Here is a 26,841-nt window from a genome sequence, read left to right as displayed (position 1 = left end):
AATTATTTGATATTTAATACTAATTTCAATAATCCCTAATGACTTCTAAAGAAATAAAATAAAAAAATTTGGTTTATAATAAGATAATACTACTAATAATAATGGAATGCAAAGAGAGGTACTTTCATTACATGTCAGAAAAATAGATGCATGAATTAATCAAATTAAAAATGACATTGTGAATTGTAAAATGCACCAAGTGACAATGCAATTGCTCCTAAAAATAATATCCTAAGATCCGACCGTAAAATTCTGCATGAATCGTTTTTTTCGATCAAATATATTTCAAAATAATATTTAGAACGTATAGAATGGATTAATGTTGGGTTGACTTGTTAAAAGTAGCCGCAAGTACCTCTAATTGAGCAAAATGAAAGCCCGTAATACAAACTTTCGTGTATTCAGTACAAAAGTAAGAGAATTAAGAAGGAATGACATTGAGGAATGACAGGACAATACACATAAAAATAAAAACTTGCGAGTTCTTGACGTCCCCAAATAATGCCAGGCATAATAATTATAGGCCTGAACATTTGTCATATACAAAAGTGATGGCAACCCGAGTTTGCGGCTATCGTGGAACTGGCAACCATGGATATTCATGTACAAAATGCATAAAACTTTAATTCTGTATCAAAATTATATAAAAAAAGATGCTTCAATTTTTATGAACAACTATGTCTGTTTACGGGCTGGCAACCCTAGGTTGCGGCCGACTTAGAGCTGGCAAACATTTATACCTTATTTTGTCTCGTGACTTGTCATTTTCTTTTAAATGATGTAAAATTTATTGAAAAAAATATACATGCAAATTTATGCATTTATCTCATGAACATTAAACTTAATTAGAGGTACTTGCGGCTACTTTTGACAAGGCAACCCGACATTAATCCATTCTATACGTTTTAAAGATTATTTTAAAATATATTTGATCGAAAAAAAACGATTCCTGCAGGATTTTACGGTCGGATCCAATACTATATCCTTGCTTAAAGTCTTTAGTGAATTCCCAAAATGATTGGCAGTATCATTGTGCATTTTAAAACTATAATTATTATTTACTAGATAATAAGACACATTTAAAATCAAATAACATGTTATTGTACCTTGAGTGCCTCTTAGTAGAAGCCATGATAGTTTAACCGTATTGTAATATTTTACACAATTTCGATAATTTCTTTTACATGATACAAAATCGCTTTTTCTAATAAGAAACATCACTATGTCATACGGTCAAATCCAGTATTTATTAGCAGGATTTGCTGCATTGTTGTAACTGTGCTGGTTCAAAGGATCGGCAACTATATTTGGAAACGTATATGGGTCGTTCATATATTTATAATCATTTGGCAAGCTAGTTAGACCCATGTTTAAAGAACTTTGAGAGGGACTCCAATTGGAAGATGACGGTTCGGCTACAGGCAGCTTAGTATAATCTGGAGGAACTTTGGGATATTCGGTATTTGGTAACTCTTTGTAGTCAGTACTCGTTTTTACAAACGCGTCGTCTCTCGGCTCTAAGACGTCTTCACCTACAACTTTATCGTCAGTCTCAGGTTCTTTGGGCATGTATCCGAGTGCTTTGTTGTAAATGTCATTGCTGGGGTATCTATAATCATTTCTTGGTGCACTCTCCAATAATTGGCTATGGGTTGACGCGGCAGCCGAAGATACTAATTGACTGAAGGATGAGCCTGAGGTACTCGGAAAAGCGGCGCTTTGGAAGGCTTGATTTAAGTGCTGAGATTGGGCCATTAGTTGGTTGTAATTGGCGTACTTCTGGTGATGCCAAGCATCAGGGTGTTGAGGGTGGTGCTGTGAGAGTGATGGTATGTCACTCGGGGGGTACGGGCACGGTATTTGCGGCATCGGCAGCGATGAGTAGCTTGAGAGCGTCGGTGTTGTACTCGATCCTGTATGCTTCCTGAGTCTTGCTCTACGATTTGAGAACCAAACCTGGAAATGATAGAGTAGGTAATTAATATTACGGTACTATCGCATACATACGTGGGTCACACTGAAAGTGTTTAGAACTAGCTAGTTAGAAACATTACTAATGAAAACTTTTTTTAATTACAATTTTAGAACTCTTTGGTAACATAATCTGGTATATTACATTTATTTGTCATTTGTTTTGGTGAATTGGCAGAAAATCTAAAACTCTTGTTACACGTGAAAATTAACTTAACGCGAGAAAATTTTCAGTTAATGATTTTTTATGACTTTCGTTGTGGGCTTACTCAATAACAAAGCTATCAAAGCTTTCTTATTGAGTAAATAGCAACCTATCAAAGGTTGCTATTACCATTTCATAATGAAGCCCCATCTCGTGTCACTATTTACAATTGGTTTAACGAGTTTAAACTTGGACGTAGCAATCTCACTGCTGATCCGCGTGAGGGACGTCCTTTAACAGCGACTACTGAAGTTAACATTAGTGTTGTGCGACGCATGACAGAGGGAGATAAAAGAGTGACCTACCAGCAGATACGGGCAAGCCTAGGCATTGCTATGAGTCAAGTTCAACCAATATTATATGAACATTTAGGCGTCAGGAAGCTTTGTATCAGATGCATTCCCCATACTTCAATCGACGACCAGAAACGCCTTCGCATGGACTGGTGTCGCCAAATGTTAGATACATTTAACGGCGGTGACTCAAATGCTGTATTTGACAACCTCACAGGTGATGAAAGCTGGATATATTGCTACGAACCCGAAACCAAAAGACAATCAGCTCAAGGGGTGTTTCCTTTCGAGGTTTGGCCAACTAAGGTAAAGAAAGGAAGAAGTCAAGGCAAAAAGATGATTGCCTCATCATTTGGTCGGAAATGTAATTTTGCGACAGTTGTGCTAGAAGATGAAAGGACAGTTACTGCAGAATAGTATGTCAATCGCTGTGTGCCTGTCGTCTTGGAAACATTTCGACAGCAGCGCCCTCGAAGCAGAACACTCCTTCACCACAACAATGCTTCAGCGCACTCCGCGAGACGGACTGTTGAATATTTGACTATGGCACGTGTTGAGATATTGAGTCATACGCCATATAGTCCTGGCCTGGCGCCCTGCGGCTTTAATTTATTCCCAAGAAATAAAGATAAAATTCGAGGTACTCGCTTTACGACCCCTGAAGATGCGATGAAAGCGTACGAAAATGCCACAGAAGAGACCCCTAAGGAAGACTGGACCCACTGCTTTTTCGGTGGTTCCATCGAATGTGACGATGTGTAGAGAGGAACGGAGATTACTTTTAAAAACAATAAAAGTATTGGGCAACTTTCTACATTAAGCCGTTTTTCATTTTCTAAACATTTTCAGTGTTACCTAGGTATGGACATTAGACAGTTATCCTTTTAAAATATTTCATTATTTGTATCATACAATAAACGATCATACTCAAATTAAAAACTCATCTTATCACATATGTATTTGGGAGTCTCCGTTTAGTGATATGAAGAATAAATTGTTTCGAGTATGATATTTTTTCTAGGCGTTTTTATACTATGCTTGTAGTATGCCGCACAAAATGTCCATAGTTGATTTTACCGCACCCTAAATATTTTTAACTTCTTTGAACTCCAAATCAAAGATACCTGTATTCTCGCCTCTGTAAGTCCAGTTTGTAGCGCAAGCTCCTCCCTGGTATACACGTCTGGGTACTGGGTCCTGTGGAAGGCTCTCTCCAGGGCATCCAGCTGTTCCCCCGTGAAGGTAGTACGGGACCTTCGCTGCTTCCTCTTCAGCGTCAACCCTGGCTCCGACTCTATGTCGGATGAGTCTGATCCCCGACCTGCAACAATAATTAGCGAATTACGTTAAACCATACAACTGAAGTGCCTAAATATATGGACGCTGTTAAGCATTTGTGTCTCATCCTACAAAAATGTACGTATTGAGTTATAAATGCAATCATGTTTTTTAGATCATTTAGAACAAGACTGCATTCATCTATACTTAATATTATAAAGCGGAAGAGTTTGTTTGTTTGAACGCGCTAATCTCAGGAACTAGTGGTCCGATTTGAAAAATTCTTTCAGTGTTAGATAGACCATTTATCGAGGAAGGCTATAGGCTTTATTTTATCACGCTAAAACTAATATGTCGAAGAAATAGAGGAAAATGTGGAAAAAACGGGGAAATTATTTGAAAGGGCTTATCTCACGAACTACTGGAGTATTTTTTTTTGTTATTTGGCACAGATATGAAGTAGACCACATGAAGGATCATAGGCTATTTTTTTTAATACATAAATGCTTAACAGTATAGTAAGTGAGTAAATAAGTGATTAATATTTAATACGTTATTTTTAAAATTTGAAGCTAATCAAATATTAAAATTATTATTATTGTAACTAAGAATTCAGTGTCTACTAAAACAAAAAGCAAACCTTTTTATTAGTCCTAATATGAAAAGTGTTTTTATTAATGTCAAACGTCAACTCATACATATTAGAAATTAATTAATTCGGATTTGCTATGCGGTAATCAGTAACACTAGACACAATATAGTAATTTGTCTTATCCTTTTTACCTGCCACGCGTAGTTTTTTTTTAGATTTGATTCATCTAAATCAAAGTCAGACGGCGTGGTCTCATTTATATCGGTAGCGGGATCTTACGGAAACAGATTAAAAAACCCCAACAATACCCGGCTTTGCCGTTAAGATTTAAAAAATGTGACTTATATTAATAGCCTTTTGAGAGAAGTCAAAATTGAATGAAATGAAAAAATAGAGGGCGGTAGAACACCCAGCACGGCGGTTCCTTTGTCGGCGTCTTTGCGTTCGGTTGACATTTTGGCACCATTCAATATTTAGGTGTCGCGATCTGGATTTATGACATGTAAAACGACAACGCCACTTTTAATACGCTCGCTCGTTTAACTTTCTTTTTGTGGGGTTTAATCTGCCGGCTCCACAAATACAACAGCAACCTGACACGATTCGGTTGACTTAGGTTTAGATTGTGGTTAAGAAGTTAAACTTTAATTAATTTTAGAAATATTTACTGTCTAGGCTAAAGAAGCTATAACTCAATTTTACTATAGTTTGAACTATCAACTGGGTGTTAATTGTATTATAGTAAGTCCTTTGACTGAACTTAATTTTAGGTCAAAGATTTTCTAAGCTTAAACTTTAAACAAACTTAGGGTCTTAGTTTCAGCTCCACGCTTCAGCTCAAGATAAGTTAATCCTTAACAAAAACTATTAGAACAAAAGCTCTTGAGATAAATTATTTGAGCGATTTTAGCGCTATTGTTTCAAACGGGTTCAAAATCGTAAGATAGTGGAGAGTAAATGCAGCTATAAGATTTATAGAACTTCATTAACACCTTGTAATGAGCCTTAAACTACTCTGGTGCAAAGTGTTTTAGTCTTAATTTCTGTTCAAATTATGATTGCAAATGCATATTACTTCTGCGTTTCATCAAGTCGAAGGCCGTACATTAACGACTAAGTATATTCGGTGAAAAGTTGTATAACTTTATGGGCACACTCGTAACTTTTTGTAATCAAAATTCAACGTAAATGTAACCTTAGCCGATGTTTTATGTGTCGGAACGGGACGGAGGTATGCAATCATGCAGGCGTGCGAGCGGGACGGTCGCCGAAATATGACGCGTGAAGTCGCCGAATCCAGTCATAATCTGGGAGTGGAGGAGTCGGTTTAACACCTTCATAATCTGACTTCATTAGCGGCGCGGGTTTTGTCTCAGCGGTACTGTGTGATGTGGGTTCGGGCCCGGCAGATGGCGGGATTAGCGCGGGATTGCACCAGATGCGTCGCTTTAAGACTTTTACTTAATTATGTGTAAAATTGCATTGGTCTGGCTCATTAGATATTACAGCGCTTTTTGCACGACACATTTGTTTGAAGAATATAATTAGTTGACTTTTTGTAGAGATCTTGCGGTATTTATTTGAATTTAAAACATTTTGCATTAATAAATAGTAGATAAGTATTTAGTAAATACTTATTAAGAATTTCTTTATGTACTGTATCATCTATTACCGTTTAATATTAATTCTTATAGTTATTAAAGATTTATAGTTCCCTTAATAAATCGTCGTCGTAAAGTAGATATAATAAATTTGTTTTATGATTTTTGGAAGTCTTAGCTTTACGCTGTAAAATGAGATTATTTATAACTTTATTTCGAGAGTCCAGAGTCCAGACTGGAGATTGGCGAAATACAAGACATATTATATATATTTTTTAAAGTTCTTTTGCTTATAGGCCACAGACTTGTATACAAGTAGGTACAAGTTGTACATAGTTATATAAATAGCACATCAATGCATAAACTGTGGTCAAATGAATTGACTAAATTGGGAGTCCGAACCATTTTAAAGAGGGAACTTTTCCTATCGTGAAGATTTTCTGAGCTTCGTCTTACGTCGAAACTTAGAACTATCCAAGTATGTTACGACAGCACTCAGATTTTAATAAGTAGATTTTGACAGAAATTTTATAAACTTCTTGCCAAAATTTTCTTCCAATTATTGAATTTCCAATTAATGATAAGTGGTAGTTGTTACTGGTTGCTAGGCCATGGCATGTCTTTAATTAAACACAAAACAACTTCAAATCTTATTTCTCCATTATGATTAGTACCGTGACACGAGCGTACTGTTCTAACGACGCGCAACACAAATGTTAGATTTTATCACATTTAGTTACATTGTTCGAATGAGAAAGTCGCCCGCAATTTGTTGTTTGGACTAAATTACATCTCAAATTAGTATGGAATTTGTCACTGTCATCAGATAGCATTGCAGAGATTTTTACATTACAAAATGAGCAGTTCTATTTTAACAATAAAACTCGTTTGCTACATCTTCAAGCCCTAACCACTAAAACGATTTTGCTGAAATTAGTTATGGAGATACTCTGGAGTCCCGGGAAAGGAAATAGGATACTTTTTATCCCTGAAAAATGTACGGTGCTTGCGGGATAAAAACATTTTGGCGCAACAGAGTTGCGGACATCATCTAGCATTTTATTTATGTTCTTATTTTATATATAAGTTCTTATCATAGATAAGGGTAGTCACCCTTAAGAGGATTCCACACCGCCATTTTTTCCATACAAACGTTGTCCCCTGTTTCCTCCCTGGATAATGCTAGTAGAGTTATAATTTTTTTCCTGAATATCTACGCCACTAATACAATGTCCCTATGTTTTCTTTTTTTTCATAATTTAATTATTAAATAAGATATGAACGTTCAAAAACCCAAAAAAATGGCCAGATTTTCCACTGTGTTCAAACGTCCAGAAAACAGATTTGGATAGATTATACAAAAAAAGCAAAACATAGGAACACAGCTCAAGCCTTTTTTTAATCTTTAATGAAAAAAGTACTTAAATCGGTTAAGTTTTGGAGAAGGAATCAGGGGACAACGAATCGTTGATTTTCTGGATTTTCTGCAGTTGTCTCTATCGCGTTCAGCGGTATAGGCTTGAGGTAAGGGAGACAGCTATAGATATTACACGTACTTTTTTTTCATTTCTCTAGCCGCTGTGGTATCCTCTTAAAAAAATGTACAGTCTTGACAGTTAAGTACCTAGACTTTGAAAATGTAGAGACTGTATCCACAATAGACATAACTACCAGCACTTCGACTGCTAAGAGACGGACGAGTATTAATATCTGTCATTTCTTTCGGGTTTCGCCAGGATAAGTTAAGGGCTGGCGCGCTGGCTGATATAATTTATTTTTAATCTGAAGATTGTGAAATTGAATTCTGATAGTTTTCTTTGCATGTGCCAAAATATAAATAACAACTAAATTTGTAGGTAACGACCCTAGCGACGACTTTTGTCATAATACGTCAAACTTAAAAATTTCAACCTCAGTTCTGAGTCGGTATACTCTATAATTCTTTCTACTCTGCTGTATCTACAATTATGTTTTCTAGTTTGAGTTTAAATACTCAAGGCTGCATGTAATAAAAGTACGCAATTTGTCACTCATGAGATTCGGTAACTCTGAGCCCGCATGTTGTGTCGGTACTTGGCACAGAGGCGGTGTGTTGGTAATAACCGCACAATACCACAACAGCACAACAGGTTGCAATTGTCAACGTTTTCAGCGCTATCAAACGCACGGCGAGCGTCACTTTGTCGGCCAAACGGCGACTTTGTCGGCCGAAGCCAAACAATCGCCGACAAACGCCGACAATGTAGCGATTCGGACGCCAACAATGACGCGGTGTTTGTGTGCGGAAATGATTTTTTGAACGTGAGAATCGATTGTACAATATCGATTTTTGTCTTTTTACGGGATTAGACAGTGACGTTAATGGGTTTTTTGGATGGAACAGGAAATGGAGTGTCCGCAAAACCTTTGTGTCTTAATGCGACTTTTTTATTTGGCGATAAGCTTTGCCATATTTAAGGTAATTTATTACACTTTTCATAAGTTTTTTAACTCAACAGAAAAAAGATTTCTTTCTGTTAGATCTATTGCTTATTTATTTTATTACAATTAGGTACCTATTTCTTTTTCTTTGCAATCACTTTAATTTTATAAAGTCTCGACTAAGCATAATAAACAAGGTTAAAAATAGACTAAAGACCTAAGATAGCGATATCTCCTAATTTGTAAAGAGCGACAATTTCGCTATAAATTACCTAAACACAAGAGACTATTGTGTTTAGGTAATTTATAGCAAAATGTAAAAGCATCCCTTAATCATCTTTTGTTGACTTTACTCTGGATTAAACATTATAAACATAATTAGGCTCGATCGCGCCCGTCTTGTTAATAGGTAATTGTTTATCAACCCTCTTTCATATTATTTAAAAGAAAAAGAAATATTGTGATATCAAGGATGAGCGCTCTCTTGAGAATTGAGATAGGTACCTATAACGTGAGTCTAGGTATTGCTAGAGTCAATTTATTTTGTCACTTTTTGCCATCAAATTCTGGTAGACTATAAGCGTTTTGATCGTTTTTAACATCAAATGGAACGCGGGGATAATAATAATTATTGATTTGATTATTCTTTGGGCATGACAGAAAATGGCTCACCCATAAAGGTTATGGTTGAGCCATTTTCTGTGTTGCCTTTTACAAATTTATAAAAAAAAAAGACTGCCAATGAGAAACTCACCTCCTAATATTCCATCGATGCTATAGTCCTTCTTCCCATCAGGGTCTCTCGCACCTCCTCGAAGTAGGCGAGAAATAGATGATATACTCGGAGGATCTGACACACCTTCCTGAAATCAGCGAGCATATTCAGTACAAATAAATACAGTTCTTCAAAATATTGATACACATTGCCACTACGATTAAAAAGATCTACATAGTGTACGTATGTACAGACGATAACTGCATACAGAACACAACAATTTAACAGAATAAGACAAAACAGTCTGTAACGTTAGAAATATTGCTTGACAGACAAGGAAAAATATTGCACAACTAGATGAATCGTATCACTCCCCTCCTAATACAAACCTTCCCTGAACTTCAAAGAATATTTCAAGACTAAAATTAGCCAAATCAGTTCTGTAGCTCTACCATGAGTTTAAAGCTATAATATTTATCGATACCGACTACGTAAATATTTAATATGGCAAATTTTACAGCGCCTCTAGCGGTCACTTGCGGAACTAAAATCGCAATATTAAATATTTACGTAGTCGGTATCGAGTATCGATAAATACTATATATAGCTTTAAACTTATGGTAAAGCTAGGTATAGTTTCTAACTATACAAGTTACCGTCAAAAAGCTACAACACTTATATTAATGCCATGCAGTCCACATAAAATATCTTTATAGTTTATACCTACCATGACACCTACTCTTATATAAATACCTAATACTTTATAAGCTATACTTTGCTTTACTTAAATAAAATACTTTAAGAATTTGTACTATCTTCGTTGCGGTACTAAAGTTTAATTCGAAATAACCATGACATATTGGTATCTCTTGCAATTTATGTGTGCTCGAGTAAAATATTATTACACATTTTTATATTTTATATCATTATTCACATTTTCACAAACTTTTCACAAATAAAATATTAGCTAAACATTATGAGAAGTTAACCGAAAGATAACCGCAGCGACCACATAAATCTGGATAACCGATACGAATAAAATTGCCGATTCTATTTTCAAACATTGTTTCAAAAATAGAAGTAACTTTTTGTTCATGGCTGATTAATCAAGTTTGCGAAATAAAACAAGAAACTAAGTAAGTAATTCTATTTTTTCAACACTTTTCTTTTGCAATGTAATTTAATGAACTGAGAAGGAACTGAGTTTGTATATTTTTATCTTATTGAGGGTTTTGTGTACTTACTTTAAGAAATACAACGTGGTATAATAATTTTTTAAATAAGTAAATCAAGTTGCGCCAAAATTAATTAATTAATTTTTAGAACAGTTTTCCGAGACAAAACTAGCCTTTCGTTCATTCTTGGTACTCAAAGTATCTACATACTAAATTTTGTATAAATCGTTTCAGCCTCAATTTTTTTTTATTTAATAAGGGGGCAAACGAGCAAACGTTACCTGATGGTAAGCAACTACCGTCGCCCATGGACACTCGCAACATCAGAAGAGCTGCAGGTGCGTTGCCGGCGTAATGTTTAAGCGTGAATAGGTAACAGACAAACAGACAGGCATAAAGACTTTCAATTATTACTAGATTACACCCGCAACTCCGTTGCGTCAAAATTCGTTTATCGCCCGCGAACCGTACCTACATTTTTCCAGGATAAAAAAATATCCAATGTCCTTTCCCGGGACTCAAAGTATCTCCATACAAAATTACAGCAAAATCGGTTCAGCGGTGTGGGCGTGAATAAGTAACAAACAGACAGACAGACAGACAGACAGACACACCTTCACATTTATAATATTAGTATGGATGGTAGTTACAAACCTTGATCAGTTTCTCCCGTATCTCCCAGGAGAAGATCCCCGGGTTTTGTCTCTTCAGCTCCTCTATTCTGGCTTCCACCTCCGGAGTGGCGACCCTGGGCTTGGACCCGCCGATCACGCCCGGCCTGATGGACCCTGTCTCCTGCGCCAGATGACGGTAATGATGACGATGAAGCAATTAAAACATGCTTTTTAGTGTGGGAATAATATGAAATGCAATTATTAAAAAGTAATTATCTAAATACTTAGGTATAAAACAATTATAACTAATGCAATAATAATATTTATCGCAAAAAATAGAAAATAGAAAAATTTTACCCTACTGTGATAATAAACACTATCCCGGTACTATATAAAATTGAATTTTGGAAAACCTTATAGGTTGATCTAGGGCAAAACCTGACGAAACAAAATATTGGCGTTCAGGAGAATACTATTTTGCTCTTTTAAAAGATTGGATCAAAACTTTTTTAATGCTGGATTAAAACATAATCTGGTTAAACTTTTTAAACTTTTTAAGTTGTGTGTCGCAGTGAACCTACTGACTTTCAGTGTATTGGAACACAAATATTGGACAACTCGAGGGTAGTCGTAGAACCGACCGCCCGGTGCAAACGAAGACGTCGCGCTCCTGCAGTCCCCTCGTGACCACGGCCGCTGCAACACGGCCGAAACGTCGAGAAAAAGTATGTACTCGTAGTAGCATTACTACTTAAATAAGTCGCGTTAAGTCCCGATTAAAAAGTTTAATTATAATGCAACGCGAAAGTTTAAAATGTTATAAAAATATTCTGGTACAGAATTAACTTTAAATTCAATTACTGAAGTTAGAATTTATGTCGTCGGAAAACTGTCGACATGAAATTGACGAAAGCGATTTGTAGAAGGATCTCAAATGTACTGAAAGGGTTTCAGCAAAATGTTTTAAACTTTTAATTGGAAGAACTACCGCTATTAACAAAAACATCTGAACATCCTTTGACGTTACACAACTCTACATACAAACATTTAAGCACTTACATGAAATCGTATTAGTTTGGTTTAAGTTAGTGCTATTCCTGTATGACAAATATTAATCCTAATTAAATAATATTTTATCAACAGAAAATCATTATGAATGTTATGAAAATTTAAGCAGACAATGATCTAATTGTAAAAGTTCATGATTTAGATCATTTAGCGATGAGCAAAAACGACACTTAGAAATTTTAATGCACTTACTATATTTACACATAAATCATTTCAATTTATTATTCCTACGACAAATCAAGTAGAACTTGAGAGATTGTTTAATGTGCAAAATCAAAATGTTATAGAGCAGGCTGTTGATGTAAGACAAAAGAATAATACAGAGACAAAAATTTTATATCTACAGTATATTAAGTAATAATTTGTACTCTCGGTTCTTGGTGGAAATTAATTTTTAACACATTTTTTTTTAATTTAACACCACCCTACACCTGATGATGAATTGTATCGAAACCGGTAGTGCATTTCTTTAAAATTTATAATAACGAATATGGTGAAATTAATGCACGTAAAATTGTGTTTTATTTGTGTATATCTACAGTACCGCGATATTTCTAATATTTAAAAACGTGACGTTATTCACACAGGGCGTGAATAAACGTTTCCTGGGTGAACAATAAGTATTGTGTCGGGAGTGTTAGTGAGTGGTGAAAACGGACCTTCAAGCTCGGGTGCACCGGAAGCTCGTGAAGGCTGTTGTTCGATAAATAGGACAGTATTGGTGGAAGGAAAGAGTTGGGTTTTAATTTTTAAGCGACTTCCAAAAAGGAGGTTATACGTTCGGCTATATATTTGTAACAAACATACTTATATATACAACTAGCTGTCCCGGCAAACGTTGTTTTGCCATATAAATAATTTTTGGTATGAAAAACAGACGTTGGCCGATTCTCAGATCTACTCAATATGCTCACAAAATTTCATGAGAATCGGTCAAGCCGTTTCGGAGGAGTATGGCAACGAAAACTGTGACACGAGAATTTTATATATTAGACTAGCTGTTCCGGCAAACGTTGTTTTGCCATATAAATAATTTTTTGTATGAAAAATAGATGTTGGCCGATTCTCAGACCTACTCAATATGCTCACAAAATTTCATGAGAATCGGTCAAGCCGTTTCGGAGGAGTATGGCAACGAAAACTGTGTCACGAGAATTTTATATATTAGATTATAGACGCCATAGTCCATACATGGTTAGAAGTTGTCATGCTAAGTTTCTAAACATCAGGGACTGGACAATGATATGGATGAAATTCACTCGAATTTAATATCAATAAACACATAACTTAAATACATTAATCTGTGATCTAAAATACCTAACTACTTCAGCAATTTCAGTAGTGATGAGCAAAGCAAGACCAAGACCAAGACTCGACCAGTCTTGGTCTTGGCCTTGCTCAAATCTGTCTGGTCTTGGTCTTGGTCTTGCACGCCTAGTCTTGGTCTTGGCCTTGCTCAAATCTGTCTGGTCTTGGTCTTGGTCTTGCACGCCTAGTCTTGGTCTTGGTCTTGCTCTCGCTCAAATCTGTCTGGTCTTGGTATTGGTCTCGTACGCCTAGTCTTGGTCTTGGTCTTGCATTTTTTGTAAGACGAAGACCAAGACTGCAAGACCAAGACCAATTTTGCTCATCACTAAATTTGATTTTTTCAATTAAATTTTCAGGTAAAGGCAGTTAAATCTTCGTAACCATCTATTTAGTAATGCCAGGCAATTAAGCCTAGGTACCTGGTGCCAAAAATAGTGCCAATCAATGTTGCTAATTACAGCTTTATATTTTCGCTATTGCAGCTGGTCTTTAGTGTTCTTTTAAAAGAATCAAAACGTATAAGTTTTGATTTAGTTTGAACTACGGTCAAAATGTGGATACTATCGACAGAGACAATTTGGGTAGCAGATAGCTGTTCCTAAAATGTCCGTGTGGTTGCCCAAACATATTATACGGCATTCACGCAACATAGTCGGCCTAGTCCAGAGGTAAGAATATATACGTCTGGGACCAACTATGTGCGGGTTTCCTTCAGTTGAGATCAGAAAATGTCCCATTGGTACACGCCTCCACTTGATATCGAACCCTCTACGAGTGTGAACCAAAGGTTTTTTTTTTTGTTAGCCTATGCTAAAAAAAACCCATTAGGCTACGGACTCTTATTTGTGGCTGTTATATAAGTCTAGGTTAATACCTGGTATCGGTTGAGTATCTTAGAGACGCAGCCGTGCGAGACTCTGAGCTGGCGCGAGATGACGCAGGGCCGCACTCCCGCCGCCGCCATCTCCACTATCTTCAGCCTGATGTGGTTCGGCAGCGGTCGGCCGTTGATGAACAGTCCTCCTAGCTGGTTTACGCGTCCCTGTCCTAGAAAAAAGGAAGCATTTAAGGAGCATCTTCAATAACTTCAACGCGATGTACCATCGAGGAAATTGATTCCTAGGCAGTTGACCGATCAACGTCATTTGGCCGGATCATGTCAATTTAATGTTAATTAGCTTTGTCCACACTGTGCCTTTTTCTGTTCATCAAGGGCATGCGTTATAGCGCAGTGAACGTGAGGCATGCCCGCGACGCATGCCCTCTGACCGTATCCAAAAAAACAAAAATGACAATGTTGGCGTTGCGTTCGTTGACGCATACAATTATTGAATGCGCCAAAACGAAAGTTGAATGGAAGAAGATGACGAAAATTGAAGACTAAAGCGCATAGTGTGGACATAGCTAATGTGATCTGTCGGCTGGGTTTGACGTAACACGACCAAACTACGTAGGTAATAGCACAAATATAGGTTGTCGTCAATAATTTATGGTTAAACGAACTTACCTGAAGTGAAGTTCAACCAAAATTTTGTGAGATGCTGCATCTGAGAGACTTCATAATAACCATGTAGTCCGATTTACGACCTACAACATCGCCACACGATTTTTAGATAAGTATTTAAAAGGATTTAACAACTACTCGTTCACTCACTGACAGCTCGACCGATCCCGAACCTCCGCTCGGCTTCATTTGTTTCAGAGGAGTAGTCGAGGCTTTTATTCTGCTTCCGGGGGTCCTCACGCAGCATGCGCCATCTACGTGCTTCGTGTTAGGGTTTGGGAGGGAGTGAAGTCTCTCAGATGCAGCATCTCACAAAATTTTGGTTGAACTTCACTTCAGGTAAGTTCGTTTAACCATAAATTTTATTTCGATGTTGCATCTGAGAGACTTCATAATAACCATGTAGATGTTTAGCGTTTGTAGCAGAATAAAACAGTCATAATAATCATAACAACACCCGTGTGTATAACAAGCCGAATAACTATATTATGTACTTTGTCATTAATATCAGTCTTTAATTTATTAAAGTGTATTCTTATTTAAAACAGCTTGGGCAAAAGCGTAATCATCTGAATTAATCAGAGGTTGATTGTAGAAGCGCAAAAAACAAAACAAGTTGCCTGACCAGCCTGCCGTTTTCTTAATCAGATCTAGTGACACTCCGGCCCTGCCGGCAGATGAGGCAGCGGCGTGCCGTGTGCTGTAAATATGCTCACGTCCACACCGCTATTGCTCAGAGTCTGCTTGATCCAGCGGCTTATGTTCTGGGAACTCGCGTTGTGAACGGGCTTTTTAAAAGTAAGAATTAATCTGTTTTTACATGATTTCGATATTTATTAGTTATTTCGAAATACTTTAGTAGCGCGAGTGCAGGACAAATTGAGAGTTTGTCTCTAAAGTAGTCTAAAGAATGGAATAATATGTCTTGGATTTTGCCTGTTCGGCATTGAAGTCTGAATTATTATCTTTAATAGTGATTACGATACGTGCATTTTCGGAATGAACGTTTTCTGGTTCTTAATACGAGTGATAACGTCTGCACCCGTTGTCCCGTCGACAACGCCATGAGATTTACCATCTTTTTTGATAAAGTTTTCGATTACGGATTAGATAAATACTCCAAAACTTTATTAGGATCCCATATGGAGGAATACTTTGGGAAGCTGGGCTTACTCCTAAAAATCTTAGGATACAATCGTCATTGCAACGGGATTTACCAATGAATTAGAGACAAACTAGACCTATAACAATTTAACGTTCTTCTGTTAAGAATCGTAATATATCAGCTACGGATCCTTCATACTAATCAATATTATTAATTTGACAAAAATTAAACGAATGTTTTTATTCCAGTATCATACTGATTAATCGTACCTCCCGAATACCAATAACGATTTTAGTATGAGGTCAATAGACGCCTCCGGTATTCGACATCTTATGTAGGCTTGCCGCACAATATACTGGGCCATAGCGAATGGCACTCCCTGGAAGGGGACAGAAGGTTTTTATCTGGCCTAAAATAAATCTCGTCTTATTTGAGTAGCGATCGCAACAGTGAAAACTACGGCCGAGACGGCCAGTACGGAACGGCTAATATACCGGTCGCTTCCTCTTCTACAATTTTCCTAAGACTCTTCAGTATGAGCGTGAATGGCCGAAAGGCATAGAAAAATAATAATAATCGTACCATGAAATTGTAAATGCGTTGATACCGAAGGCACATAGGTATTATTTCCAAGAGACATATCTGTTACACTTATCATTTAAACACGACGTGAATAAGTACGGTAAGTATCAGGTTAATCATGTTGACCGAAGCTCAGTAAGATTTTTTGAAAATTCCTATCGTTCAATTCCCATTCGGTATCGACATAAGTGTACTTAGAAACCTGGTCAGCAACTGTGTTTTCTCGCGATTTTGTATAAGAAGCAAATACATCTCTCGCGATTTCATTGAGATAAGGAAATTCAGTACCTCACAAGTCACATTCTATTAATATAAGATATTATGGCAGTAGTATTATCTATAATTCTTAATAACAATTAAATCGAAACGACCCTTGCAAAATAATTTGAGGTAATGGATATTATGATTGCGAGCTTCATCCGCCGACCAATGGCATCTAGTTACCACTCCGTCGCACGCGGCGCCCCAGCCGGTGACTCAAGAGACTGTGAAGCTCTCCAGCTCGTATAAACTTGTGTTTATTCTATTAAAAGGATTGGACTCGATATTGCACCACCAACTTAAATCATGGTACAAATAAGGTTTTATAGGCATGATGGAATAAAAAATATTAGGTACTTATTAAATTTTTTTTTAAACTTCTCTCTTTTAAAGTATTTATTTAGTACGCGGCCAGCAGCTGTATGCTATTGCCGGACATGCTTAAGTTAAAGTTCACCAATGAACTTCGCGAATTCACGTATGCTAATTTGGACTTTGTTACGGATTTCGTTGGCTTGTTTAGAAATTTTTTGAAGTTTTTCGGAAGGTAATTGTAATACATAAGCCTATAAAGTCTATGTTGTAATATATGCATGACTTGAGTATTTATGTCAAAGCCAATAAATCTACAAACTTGTGAAGGCAGCATACTACTTTTCTCAAAGTTGATAATAAAATCTTGTTCCGATTTTGACCTTAATATAATATTATGCATCGTGTTGTTAAACGTAGCATAATCTTTACCTTTACAAAGAAGATCAACAAGATAAGCTACCAATAGATGACCGCCCTGCCTTCTTAACCATGTGAGAAGAGGCTTTAGAAGTTTTTTATAAATACCAATGGCACAGAACTTAAGCCGCATGGGAGGCAGTTAAATTCATAAAGTTAGTTATGAAATCGAAATTTCAAAAAAAAATATGTGATTTATGAATCGGCACAAGGAAGTAAACTGTATGTTTCCTTGAGGTTGATTGAGGCCATAATATTATAAGCAATTGGAGAGACTAATTTTATGACAACTGCGAATATCTTCCATTTTAAAACGTTGTTTACGTACAAATTTATTAAGTAATTTTGAGTTGAGTATAAATCTGAACCCACCGTTACTTTTCGGTGTAAGAAAAATGTTTGAAATAAATTGATCTAGCAAATTTTCATTACATACTGAAATAGCATCTAATTGTTTATGTTTACTTATAGGTTTGCTCATTTGACTCTTTGAAAACGGTGGATTACTCGGTTCCACACGTTGGTAAGGTGGCTTACAGAAGGGATTTATAACTCAATGCAGAAGGGTATTTTATATCCTTTAGCATACGACAGCACCGTGCTGTCGGAGGTTATTAAAAGCAAAGCCAATTGCGTAAAAAGAATTGAATGCGGCTGGCGTGAGGTACCTCTAGTAGCGGCGTCTTCTGCCGTTGCCCGGTCTGGCACTCGCGTAGGCGCGGCCGCGGTGCGGGAGCTGCTGGGCCCTCCTCGCTGACGTGGACGGCTGCGGCTCGTGCGGGTGGGCCGGCGCTGCTGACGCTGGCCTCGCGTACTGCTGACGAGGAGGAGCTCGAGAGTTGCTTGGAAGTGCTTGTTGCTTGCGCGACATTTTCACCGAAAAGGTAGACGGCGCTTTTCACGCCTTGGATTGTATTACAATTTTTTTATCTAAACTGGGCAATATAAGCTTTTTTCGATTGACCAATTCCTCTTGATGCAAATCTAGGAGGATCTGAGCGTTCTCTGAAAATTGTTTAATTATTTCGAGTTTTGGATGGTCTCATTGGATAAATTGGCGCGTTAAATTCGCGAGACTGGCTATTCCTAGGCCCAGTTGATTCTCTGCATCCTCTAATCGGTTATTTGCAGCCTCCTGTAGAACTGCGGCTACCTATTCATTGAGTTTAGGCGCTTGTGCCAGCGAAAAGTTAGTCTGTATAAGAATCTTCGCCACAAGCGACTCCCTGTATTCCTTAGCCAAACCATCGACCTAGATTTGACCCCAACGTTCAGAGAGTTTAGTGGGAATGCAGTCGCCTAGGGCTTTCTCTGTTTTATTGGCCTCGCCAAGAATATCCAGTATTTCAAGTGGTAACGTGGGGGTAGATTCTTGATTATAATCTACCGGCACGGTGGCTCCTGGTTAGATCAGCGGCGCTGATATCGGTGGTGCGGCCTACGGCGACGCCGGTGCAGGCGCGGACGACTCCACATAATCCACGTCCTCGACGTTGGCTAAAGATTGTGGAGTTCCACAGTGAGATTCAGCCTCCCGCGCGTCGATATCTTTATTTGTTGTCGGATGAGTGCTCGTGATCGCGGCGGCCTTCCCAGGAGGAGGTCGCTGACGACTCGGATCTTTTCCGGTGTGAATAAACAAAAGTATAAAGTTACTTTCAGGATGATATCACGTATCATCACCTTAAGAAAGAACTCAGTTTGTAACCAGGGTAATATCGCGTATTACCACATTAAGGTACAAAATATTATAGTTGACTATCTGGTTAATATCACGTATTAACACGTTAAGATAGTAATTTTGTATCGTATCATAACCATACCATAGCTGAGAACAAAGAAAAAATTCATAAAATTTTTAAAAATTAGTGTGGGTAGTTTGGTACCTTTTCCCTTGTTGCGGCGTGATTTACTTTCCAATCGCCGTATTTTGCGGTGAATATGTTCGTATTCATCCTTATTCTTCCTTTTCCTCATATTATTCGGCGATTTACACTAATTATAACACTTTAACACTGTAGAAATTAATTTTAAAAGATTAACGTGTTGACGATGTCGCACACGAAAAACGAATGAAGCCGAGCGGAGGTTCGGGATCGGTCGAGCTGTCAGTGAGTGAACGAGTAGTTGTTAAATCCTTTTAAATACTTATCTAAAAATCGTGTGGCGATGTTGTAGGTCGTAAATCGGACTACATGGTTATTATGAAGTCTCTCAGATGCAACATCGAAATAAAATTGATATCAGTGTATGTCATCGCAAAACTGCATATGCTGTTAGATAATTCGTCTGATAGTGATACCATGAAAATTGAAATTATATTTCTTCGCTTCATTCTTCGATATATAATTAACCAAAGTAGTGCTTTGCATCCCGCTAGGCAATACGCGTTTTTTTTCTTTAGAGTATGTGGGTACTCGACAAAAATATCTCGTCTGGTCACTCGCTCGTCAGCGCCCTCATTCTTTGTTAACGCGAGGCAACGCGAACACGTTTACTAAGTAACCATGCTAAAGGACAGCGCTCAGAAGAAAATTGGTTATTATTATTAAGATGATTGAGTCAGTGTTATAAGTAACTAAAGTCAGTGTTATTTTATCATGTAACAAGAAAATACATGTAAGTACTATTAAATACTTAAATAAACGGCAGGCACTACCGAGGCCTAGACGAGCCAATTATATTCAATACTAATCGGCATGTAATACGACCGCGAGTCAATTAAACGTACAATGTGTTTGGACTGCGAGTCTTTATCACAATCTATAATATTATGTATGCTTTATCTGTTCTATAAATAGAATTACAGAACTATATGTTTTCCGGATTGGGGGAAACAACTGCAGGTGATTACTGCAATCATTTTATTAACCGGCACGTACTGCGACTGTGAGTCAATAAGTACAGTGTGTTTGGACCGCGAGACCTTTTACACAATCTATATTCTATATGCATCGGAATTGATTGCGGATCTCTGACGATGTTTTACCTATTCTATAAAAACTATATGTTTGCCCGATTGGGGTAAATAACTGCAAGTAAATTACTGCAAGTGTTTAATTATATTAAGTTATTTTATAACCTGCCATAATGTGTGGATTGACTGCGGGTCTCTAAACACAATTTATATGCATCGGAATTGACTGCGAGTCTCTGACGATGTTTTATCTGTTATATAAATAGAACTATGCGTTGGCTGGTTTGAGGGTTAACAGCGAGTTATTTTATAAACCGCCATAATGTGTGGATTGACCGCGAGTCTCTAAACACATTCCTTATGCATCGGAATTGACTGCGGGTCTCTGACGATGTTTTATCTAAAAATAGAAGTATAATATGTTGGCTGGTTTACGAGGGTTAACTGAGAGTTAATTACTATTTTAAATCAACATAATGTATGGATTGACTACGAGTCTCCGACAATGTTTAAAAATAAAAATTAGCAACTACCGCGCGTTTTCCCGCGCTCTTAGTTTTATAAATAGAACTAAATATCTTTGCCGTTTTATAGAGAACAGCTATTTTGAGCTAATAACTAGATTGACTACGAGTCTCATCAGTTAACAAACAATGCGCGTCCCGCGCGATTCTTTTATTCTAAATATAGAACTACGATTATAATTTATTATGTCTGCCGGTATATAATTATTAAATAAGTTTTGCACCAATGTTGGGACTCGGGATACACCGCGAGTGTATAACGAAACCTACTTAATATCTACGTAACGTGATAGTTACTACCCTCAATATTTTTTGTAACATATTTTATCGACAAATAAGTCGATTATAACAAGCAATTAAGCTACCGCAATATTTATATTTTTGAGGTCACTAAGACCAGACAATCGGGGAAATATAGCTAGAAGCGACCGATATACGGGTCGATCAGGTTATGAATGAACCCTAAGCTTTCCCACTCCTAAACCAGGTGGATTCGGAGTACCGACACCGATAGAACCGGACCAGATCCGGATAGATCCAGGGCTCCTACTGACATTAGGTGAACCCTCGTTGGATTCGCCAGATTATGGTTTTAAATGACCCCAAAAACAATTAAGATAAGCTACTGCTTATAAAATATTCCTGATAATAAGTGTTGCAGATCGATTCCATTTCGATCGATTATTAATAATATCATTAAATAGATTTCACCCGACAAAGTCTCGATATTATCAGACTTATCAACAGTATCTGACTTATCTCGATATTAATTATTATCAGACTTATCAGATAAAATATTATCAGACAAGACAACTTCGTAAAGGAAACCTATAACACTCAGACTCGATAAGTCTTGTCTCAATATCAGACCGAGATTATTATGCTTTCGCTGGATAATTCCAGTATTTGTTCTCAGAGACATACTAGAACATCCCATCAATCGGGTATCTTTTGGGCTCTGACAAACCCTTCCCGCTACCCGTCAAAGGGGGGGGGGGGGGGAGAACTGGTAACCGTCGGCTGGCGCCGCTAGTACTGTACCGCTACAAAACCTTCGAGTTCGAAGAGCGTTGAGTCGACTAAACGCTCAACACCGCAGCAGTAGTGCTGACAGTTATTTATATATATATATATGTTTTACATATGTTACTATTATGATTATTGTGGGCTTAATACAGCTATCCCCAACCCGCAGCCCGCGGGCTGCATGCGGGCCGCCGCGCCGGGACTTTATTTGTAGCACGCGTGATGTTAAACCATTTTAAAATTCACGCCCACCGGAAAAATCAAAGTCAACGTGAAAGTCTTTCACTTGTAAATCGTTAATTTTGAAAAACGTTATTTTTAAACCTAAAAATATTTGTTGCGGCCCGCGACACCAAGACCAAAAATGTTTGCGGCCCGCATGTGAAAAAATAAATAAATTAGGGAACTTCGTTCCAAAAACAAAAAAAAAAAAAAAAAAAAAAACAGATTGGAGACCAATAGCTTAATATATTATACATCATGACATCAATAAATTATTAGAATTTAAAACTATATCTTCGTGTACCCCCACCGAAGGTTACCTTATTTCAAAGATTTTCTTTTCCCCAGAGGCGGCGGAAAATATTGTATTATATTTTAAATACTATTTTTGAATTATTTTAAATTTGAAACCACTTCGTAAGTTTATTTCGAAATTACATATTAATTTGGAAAATTACTGTACAACTTTAAAGCCAATACCCAAAAGTGGATATCTAGCAAAAATAGATTTAAAAGCCTACTTCTTGGTTCCTATTAACTCACTAATCCATCGAAAGATTTTTCGAATTTACAAAATTTTAAGGCCGTAAGTCTTGACGTACAGACTATCAGATGCGCTAATATATTTTTTTTTTTGATAAAAAATATAAAAAGGGAAACCAAACCAAGCGTATGCTTTATTACTACTAGACTTACCACGCTTTAACAATATTAGTGTTCTAGGCGACAATTCTTCAGCGTTAGGCGCCCCTTTTTTGTTTACGTTTGATTGTTAATAGTGCAATGGGTGTATTAAATCCACAACAAATATGTAAACATTTAAGTCTTAACGTCTATAATATATATTATTATAATATAACTAGCTGTCCCGGCAAATGTTGTTTTGCCATATAAAGTATTTCGCCCATATTATTATTTTATTGAAGTGACTAAATAAGTACCTATGCCACCATGGCAAAGTCCATGATTGCTATCCCGTCACACAAACAATGGTCGCCGTCAGTCTCGAGTTGTAACAATTTACTATTATTTATTCAACAAATTAATACACTTACCAATAATATAAAGAGTGGATGTTGTCCGATTCTCAACCCTAGCCGATATGCTCGCTAAGATTCACGAAAATCGGTCGAGCCGTTTCAGAAGGGTTCAACCACGCACACGGTGACAGGAGAATTTTATATATTAGATATATTATATAATAATATATGCCTATTAAAACGGAATAATATAGAACAGTTAAATCAGTGTACTATTCGTGAGCTAGCTCAACTGATAGGTGTTTTGACACCTTCATATCCTGATTCCTGACTCCCGCCGCGGAATGCAACTGGTTTTTCAGCGATTAAAATTTTTAATACTAAATAAAATATGCAATGATAAATACGATAACAGAATCACACTTATTTTTGAATAATAATTGTTAAAATATTCAGCCTGTAGGTGGACCGAGAACACAATATTCTCAACTTTCAATCATAATAATATTAATATGCAATAATCACATTATCGACGACCACAGAGCCGGACCCAGTTAAAGCAGTAGACTCCTTAAAATTTATTCTAAAATACTTTACTTCGACTTAGATTTTAGATAAATACTCTCATCAATCTTATTAGTTAATAGACTTATTACAGAGATCTTCGTCCGCTCCATCGGAACCTTAGCCAAAGAATTTGACAATGGCTGTAATACAATATCTTCTACAGCCATCACTGTGCACTGTCATTGTTTATGAACAATGTTGACATTATTAGTTGGTCACAGATGAATGTTTGAAGCATCTTTCGAAAGAAGCTTTCCGGTAATAAAAATCCTAGCTCATACCTGAGTAGTATAGTACCCGGGATCCACTTATAAATTATTTGCTTTTTCTTGCACTCTGTACCTACTGAATACTGGTAATTTACTTAAAACTCTCTGCCTAATAAATCTCGCCAAAATAAGAATTACGGTTTTAAATAGCGATATCAAAATTTATATTACAAGGACACCAACTCCCGGGCGTGATCGGATCGGTGATGTTATTAAATTATGTAATTCTTTTTTATTAAAAAAGAAGTTATACTTAAATTACTACGCCGTGCGATGGTTATTCAAGATTATATTAAATAGGATAATGCTACAGTACGGGATATTATTGCTAACGTTTAACGCTCTGCACAGAACAGCCACTTCCCAGTTGGTTAGCCGCTGGATAAAGCAGACCGTTCTGTGCGAGAGCGGCGCGGCGTCGATACGAGCGTCGACACGGGGACTGAGACTCGACACGATTAGTAAGACGACAGTCGACAGGCAGGACTAGCGACTCCAATACTTCTGCTATTTCCCTTAGCCATAATTTTATTGACGAACAAAGTTTCGATGAATCAGTTATAATATAATCACCATGATCCCAGTATGTTATCATTTGAATCACAAACCATAGAGGTCTGTTAAGTTTTGTTTCTACTGACTATTATTTTTATTTATGGCCATAATGTTAAATTCTTTCTCGAATATAATGATTGCTATTCAATTCATAATGTACCAGTACATAATATAATATATGGTATTTTGTAAAAAAAAAAAAAAAAAAACCTTTCTTTCGTTACTCTGAAAATCTACTTTGGTTAATTATATATCGAAGAATGAAGCGAAGAAATATAATAAATGATCAAACGAACTTACCAAGTGAAGTTCGATCATTATTATATGAGTCGCTTCATTCGAAGATATAATCTCCCTCCCACCCAGTATGCACGAAACTATGTTTGCTGCAGTACCCAAAGAAAGAAAGAAAGATTTTTTGCATTATCTCTCTCTAAACATAATGAGGGCGCTGACGAGCGAGTGACCAGACGAGATATTTTTGTCGAGTACCCACATACTCTAAAGAAAAAAAACGCGTATTGCCTAGCGGGATGCAAAGCACTACTTTGGTTAATTATATATCTTCGAATGAAGCGACTCATATAATAATGATCGAACTTCACTTGGTAAGTTCGTTTGATCATTTATTATAACGTGATAGTTAACCCCAAAAGTATTATTATTGAACAGTAAAAAGTTATCACAAAAAATACTGTAGTGCTTTAAGCAATATTATGTTTAAATATTTTCTGTTTTTTTTTTTAATTTGGTCTGTTTTTTTTAATATAATTAAATTATGGGTGGTAGTAAGTGCCGTTATTATTAGTTGTTCTGATACAATAGTTATTTATTGTTACACCAATGACTCGTAATATAATGTTAACATTTTTATCCGCTATTAGCCTTCCCAGAATTTATTCGTATATTATTATTTAGAAATCTTTACTAAATAAGGGACCTTGATAGACAGACAGATTCAAGTGATCTTATAAGGACGTTTCCTAATTTTGAGGTACGGAGCCCTAAAAGCCTACAAGATAATAATATTATATTTTGATGTGCGTTTGCGCCAGTTACTTTTCTTGAAATCTAATTGACTTTTTGATCTTATTGTTCGTTAAGTTTGAAAATTAACCTGATCTTTCATGGTACACTCCCATTTTTAATTTATAAATTTTAAATAGCGCCATCTATTATTGAATAGGTAAAAGTTTTAAAATATACTAAACTGTGACGTCTGTTAGTACAGATTTACAACAATAGAACATGTTACATTGGTAAAGCTTTTGATAGCATAGAACTTGGTTGTTTTTACGTTTATTATGCAAAACTGTAAGTTCCTATGATTACTGAAATTGCAGAATTATTATATTAATAATATATATATTTTACAAAAATATATTATATAGACCTCTATAGACATAAAATAATTGGAATTACTCTTAAGTATATTAGCTATTTTTTCATGATAAGATTTATTAATATCAAAATATCTAATTAATGAATATCATAGTTGATGCTAGTAATAATATTATTATAGCTTGTATATTGTATAGCCTTATAATATATGCAACGGGACCATAACAAAAGAAAGTCATGCCTTTGCTCCGACTCCGGAATGCAGGCCTAGAGCCTTCAAGCAATGTGCTCTATTTTGAGTAAAATAATTATTATATTGGAGGCCTAAATTCTGGCACTTACAAATTAATTATTGCATAAATTATCACATAACAGTTGCCTCTTAGCATTCTCTATGATTCTAGGGTAAGTTATGTCAGAGAGAAGAAAAATTAAATGGAAAATCGTTGAAAGCTTCAAGCAGCTTCAAAGCATGATTTTTGTAGAGCATACATTTTTTAATTTTTCTTTGTCCCATACACGATTCAGAGATATTATTATATTATTTATATATATTTTTATTGTCTGTTATCTGGCATGAGCTTTTAAAACAAAATCTATGTTAGCTCCTAAAAGCTTTACTTTTATCCTTATCCAAGATTTATGGTAAACAGTTTTGGAGGTTTTTAAATGTTCTGTGAAGACAACAGTAATTCCTTTTTAATTTTATTAATAAGTGTTCACATTGTTATTAATAATTTATTTAATCTGTGTAGGGGTAATATAAAAAAACCGACTTTATCTTAAAAGCTTAATAATATATTAATATATACCCTTACCTACCCACACATCCATACCATTCTGGTGTCGTTCCATCATGATATGTTATGCACAACACTTGTCACAATAATCATTACCACAGTCACATATTCAAGCGGTCTATAGTGTGGGCTCAACCCGACTGTACCTAGTCTAGGCGGCGACTAAAAAAAAAAGATAGAGGTATCTTTTTTCTGCGCGTGAGTGTGGCCGAGGA

The 26,841-nt window shown here is 36.4% G+C and overlaps 1 protein-coding gene across 2 annotated transcripts; it reads right to left on the bottom strand.

The window, feature by feature from the left end:
- Positions 1–959: 959 nt before the first annotated feature.
- Positions 960–26,841, bottom strand: LOC121735384 (protein gooseberry-neuro-like). 2 transcript variants are annotated; one of them, XM_042126203.1, is made up of 6 exons: positions 26,645–26,841; positions 14,116–14,288; positions 10,906–11,046; positions 9,116–9,224; positions 3,594–3,790; positions 960–1,956 (listed from the first exon to the last, which is right to left on the bottom strand). In XM_042126203.1, the coding sequence occupies exons 1-6, from the start codon at positions 26,682–26,684 to the stop codon at positions 1,234–1,236; spliced, it is 1,383 nt and encodes a 460-aa protein (XP_041982137.1). In that variant the 5' UTR covers positions 26,685–26,841; the 3' UTR covers positions 960–1,233. The 2 variants fall into 2 exon arrangements, with proteins under 2 accessions (XP_041982137.1, XP_041982138.1); XM_042126204.1 differs by having other exon boundaries at positions 26,649–26,841.

This window comes from Aricia agestis, chromosome 17, assembly GCF_905147365.1.
Source record: "Aricia agestis chromosome 17, ilAriAges1.1, whole genome shotgun sequence".
NCBI lineage: Eukaryota > Metazoa > Arthropoda > Insecta > Lepidoptera > Lycaenidae > Aricia > Aricia agestis.
The sequence above is the reverse complement of the archived record's forward strand: the minus strand, read 5'-3'. Positions and strand labels throughout refer to the sequence as shown.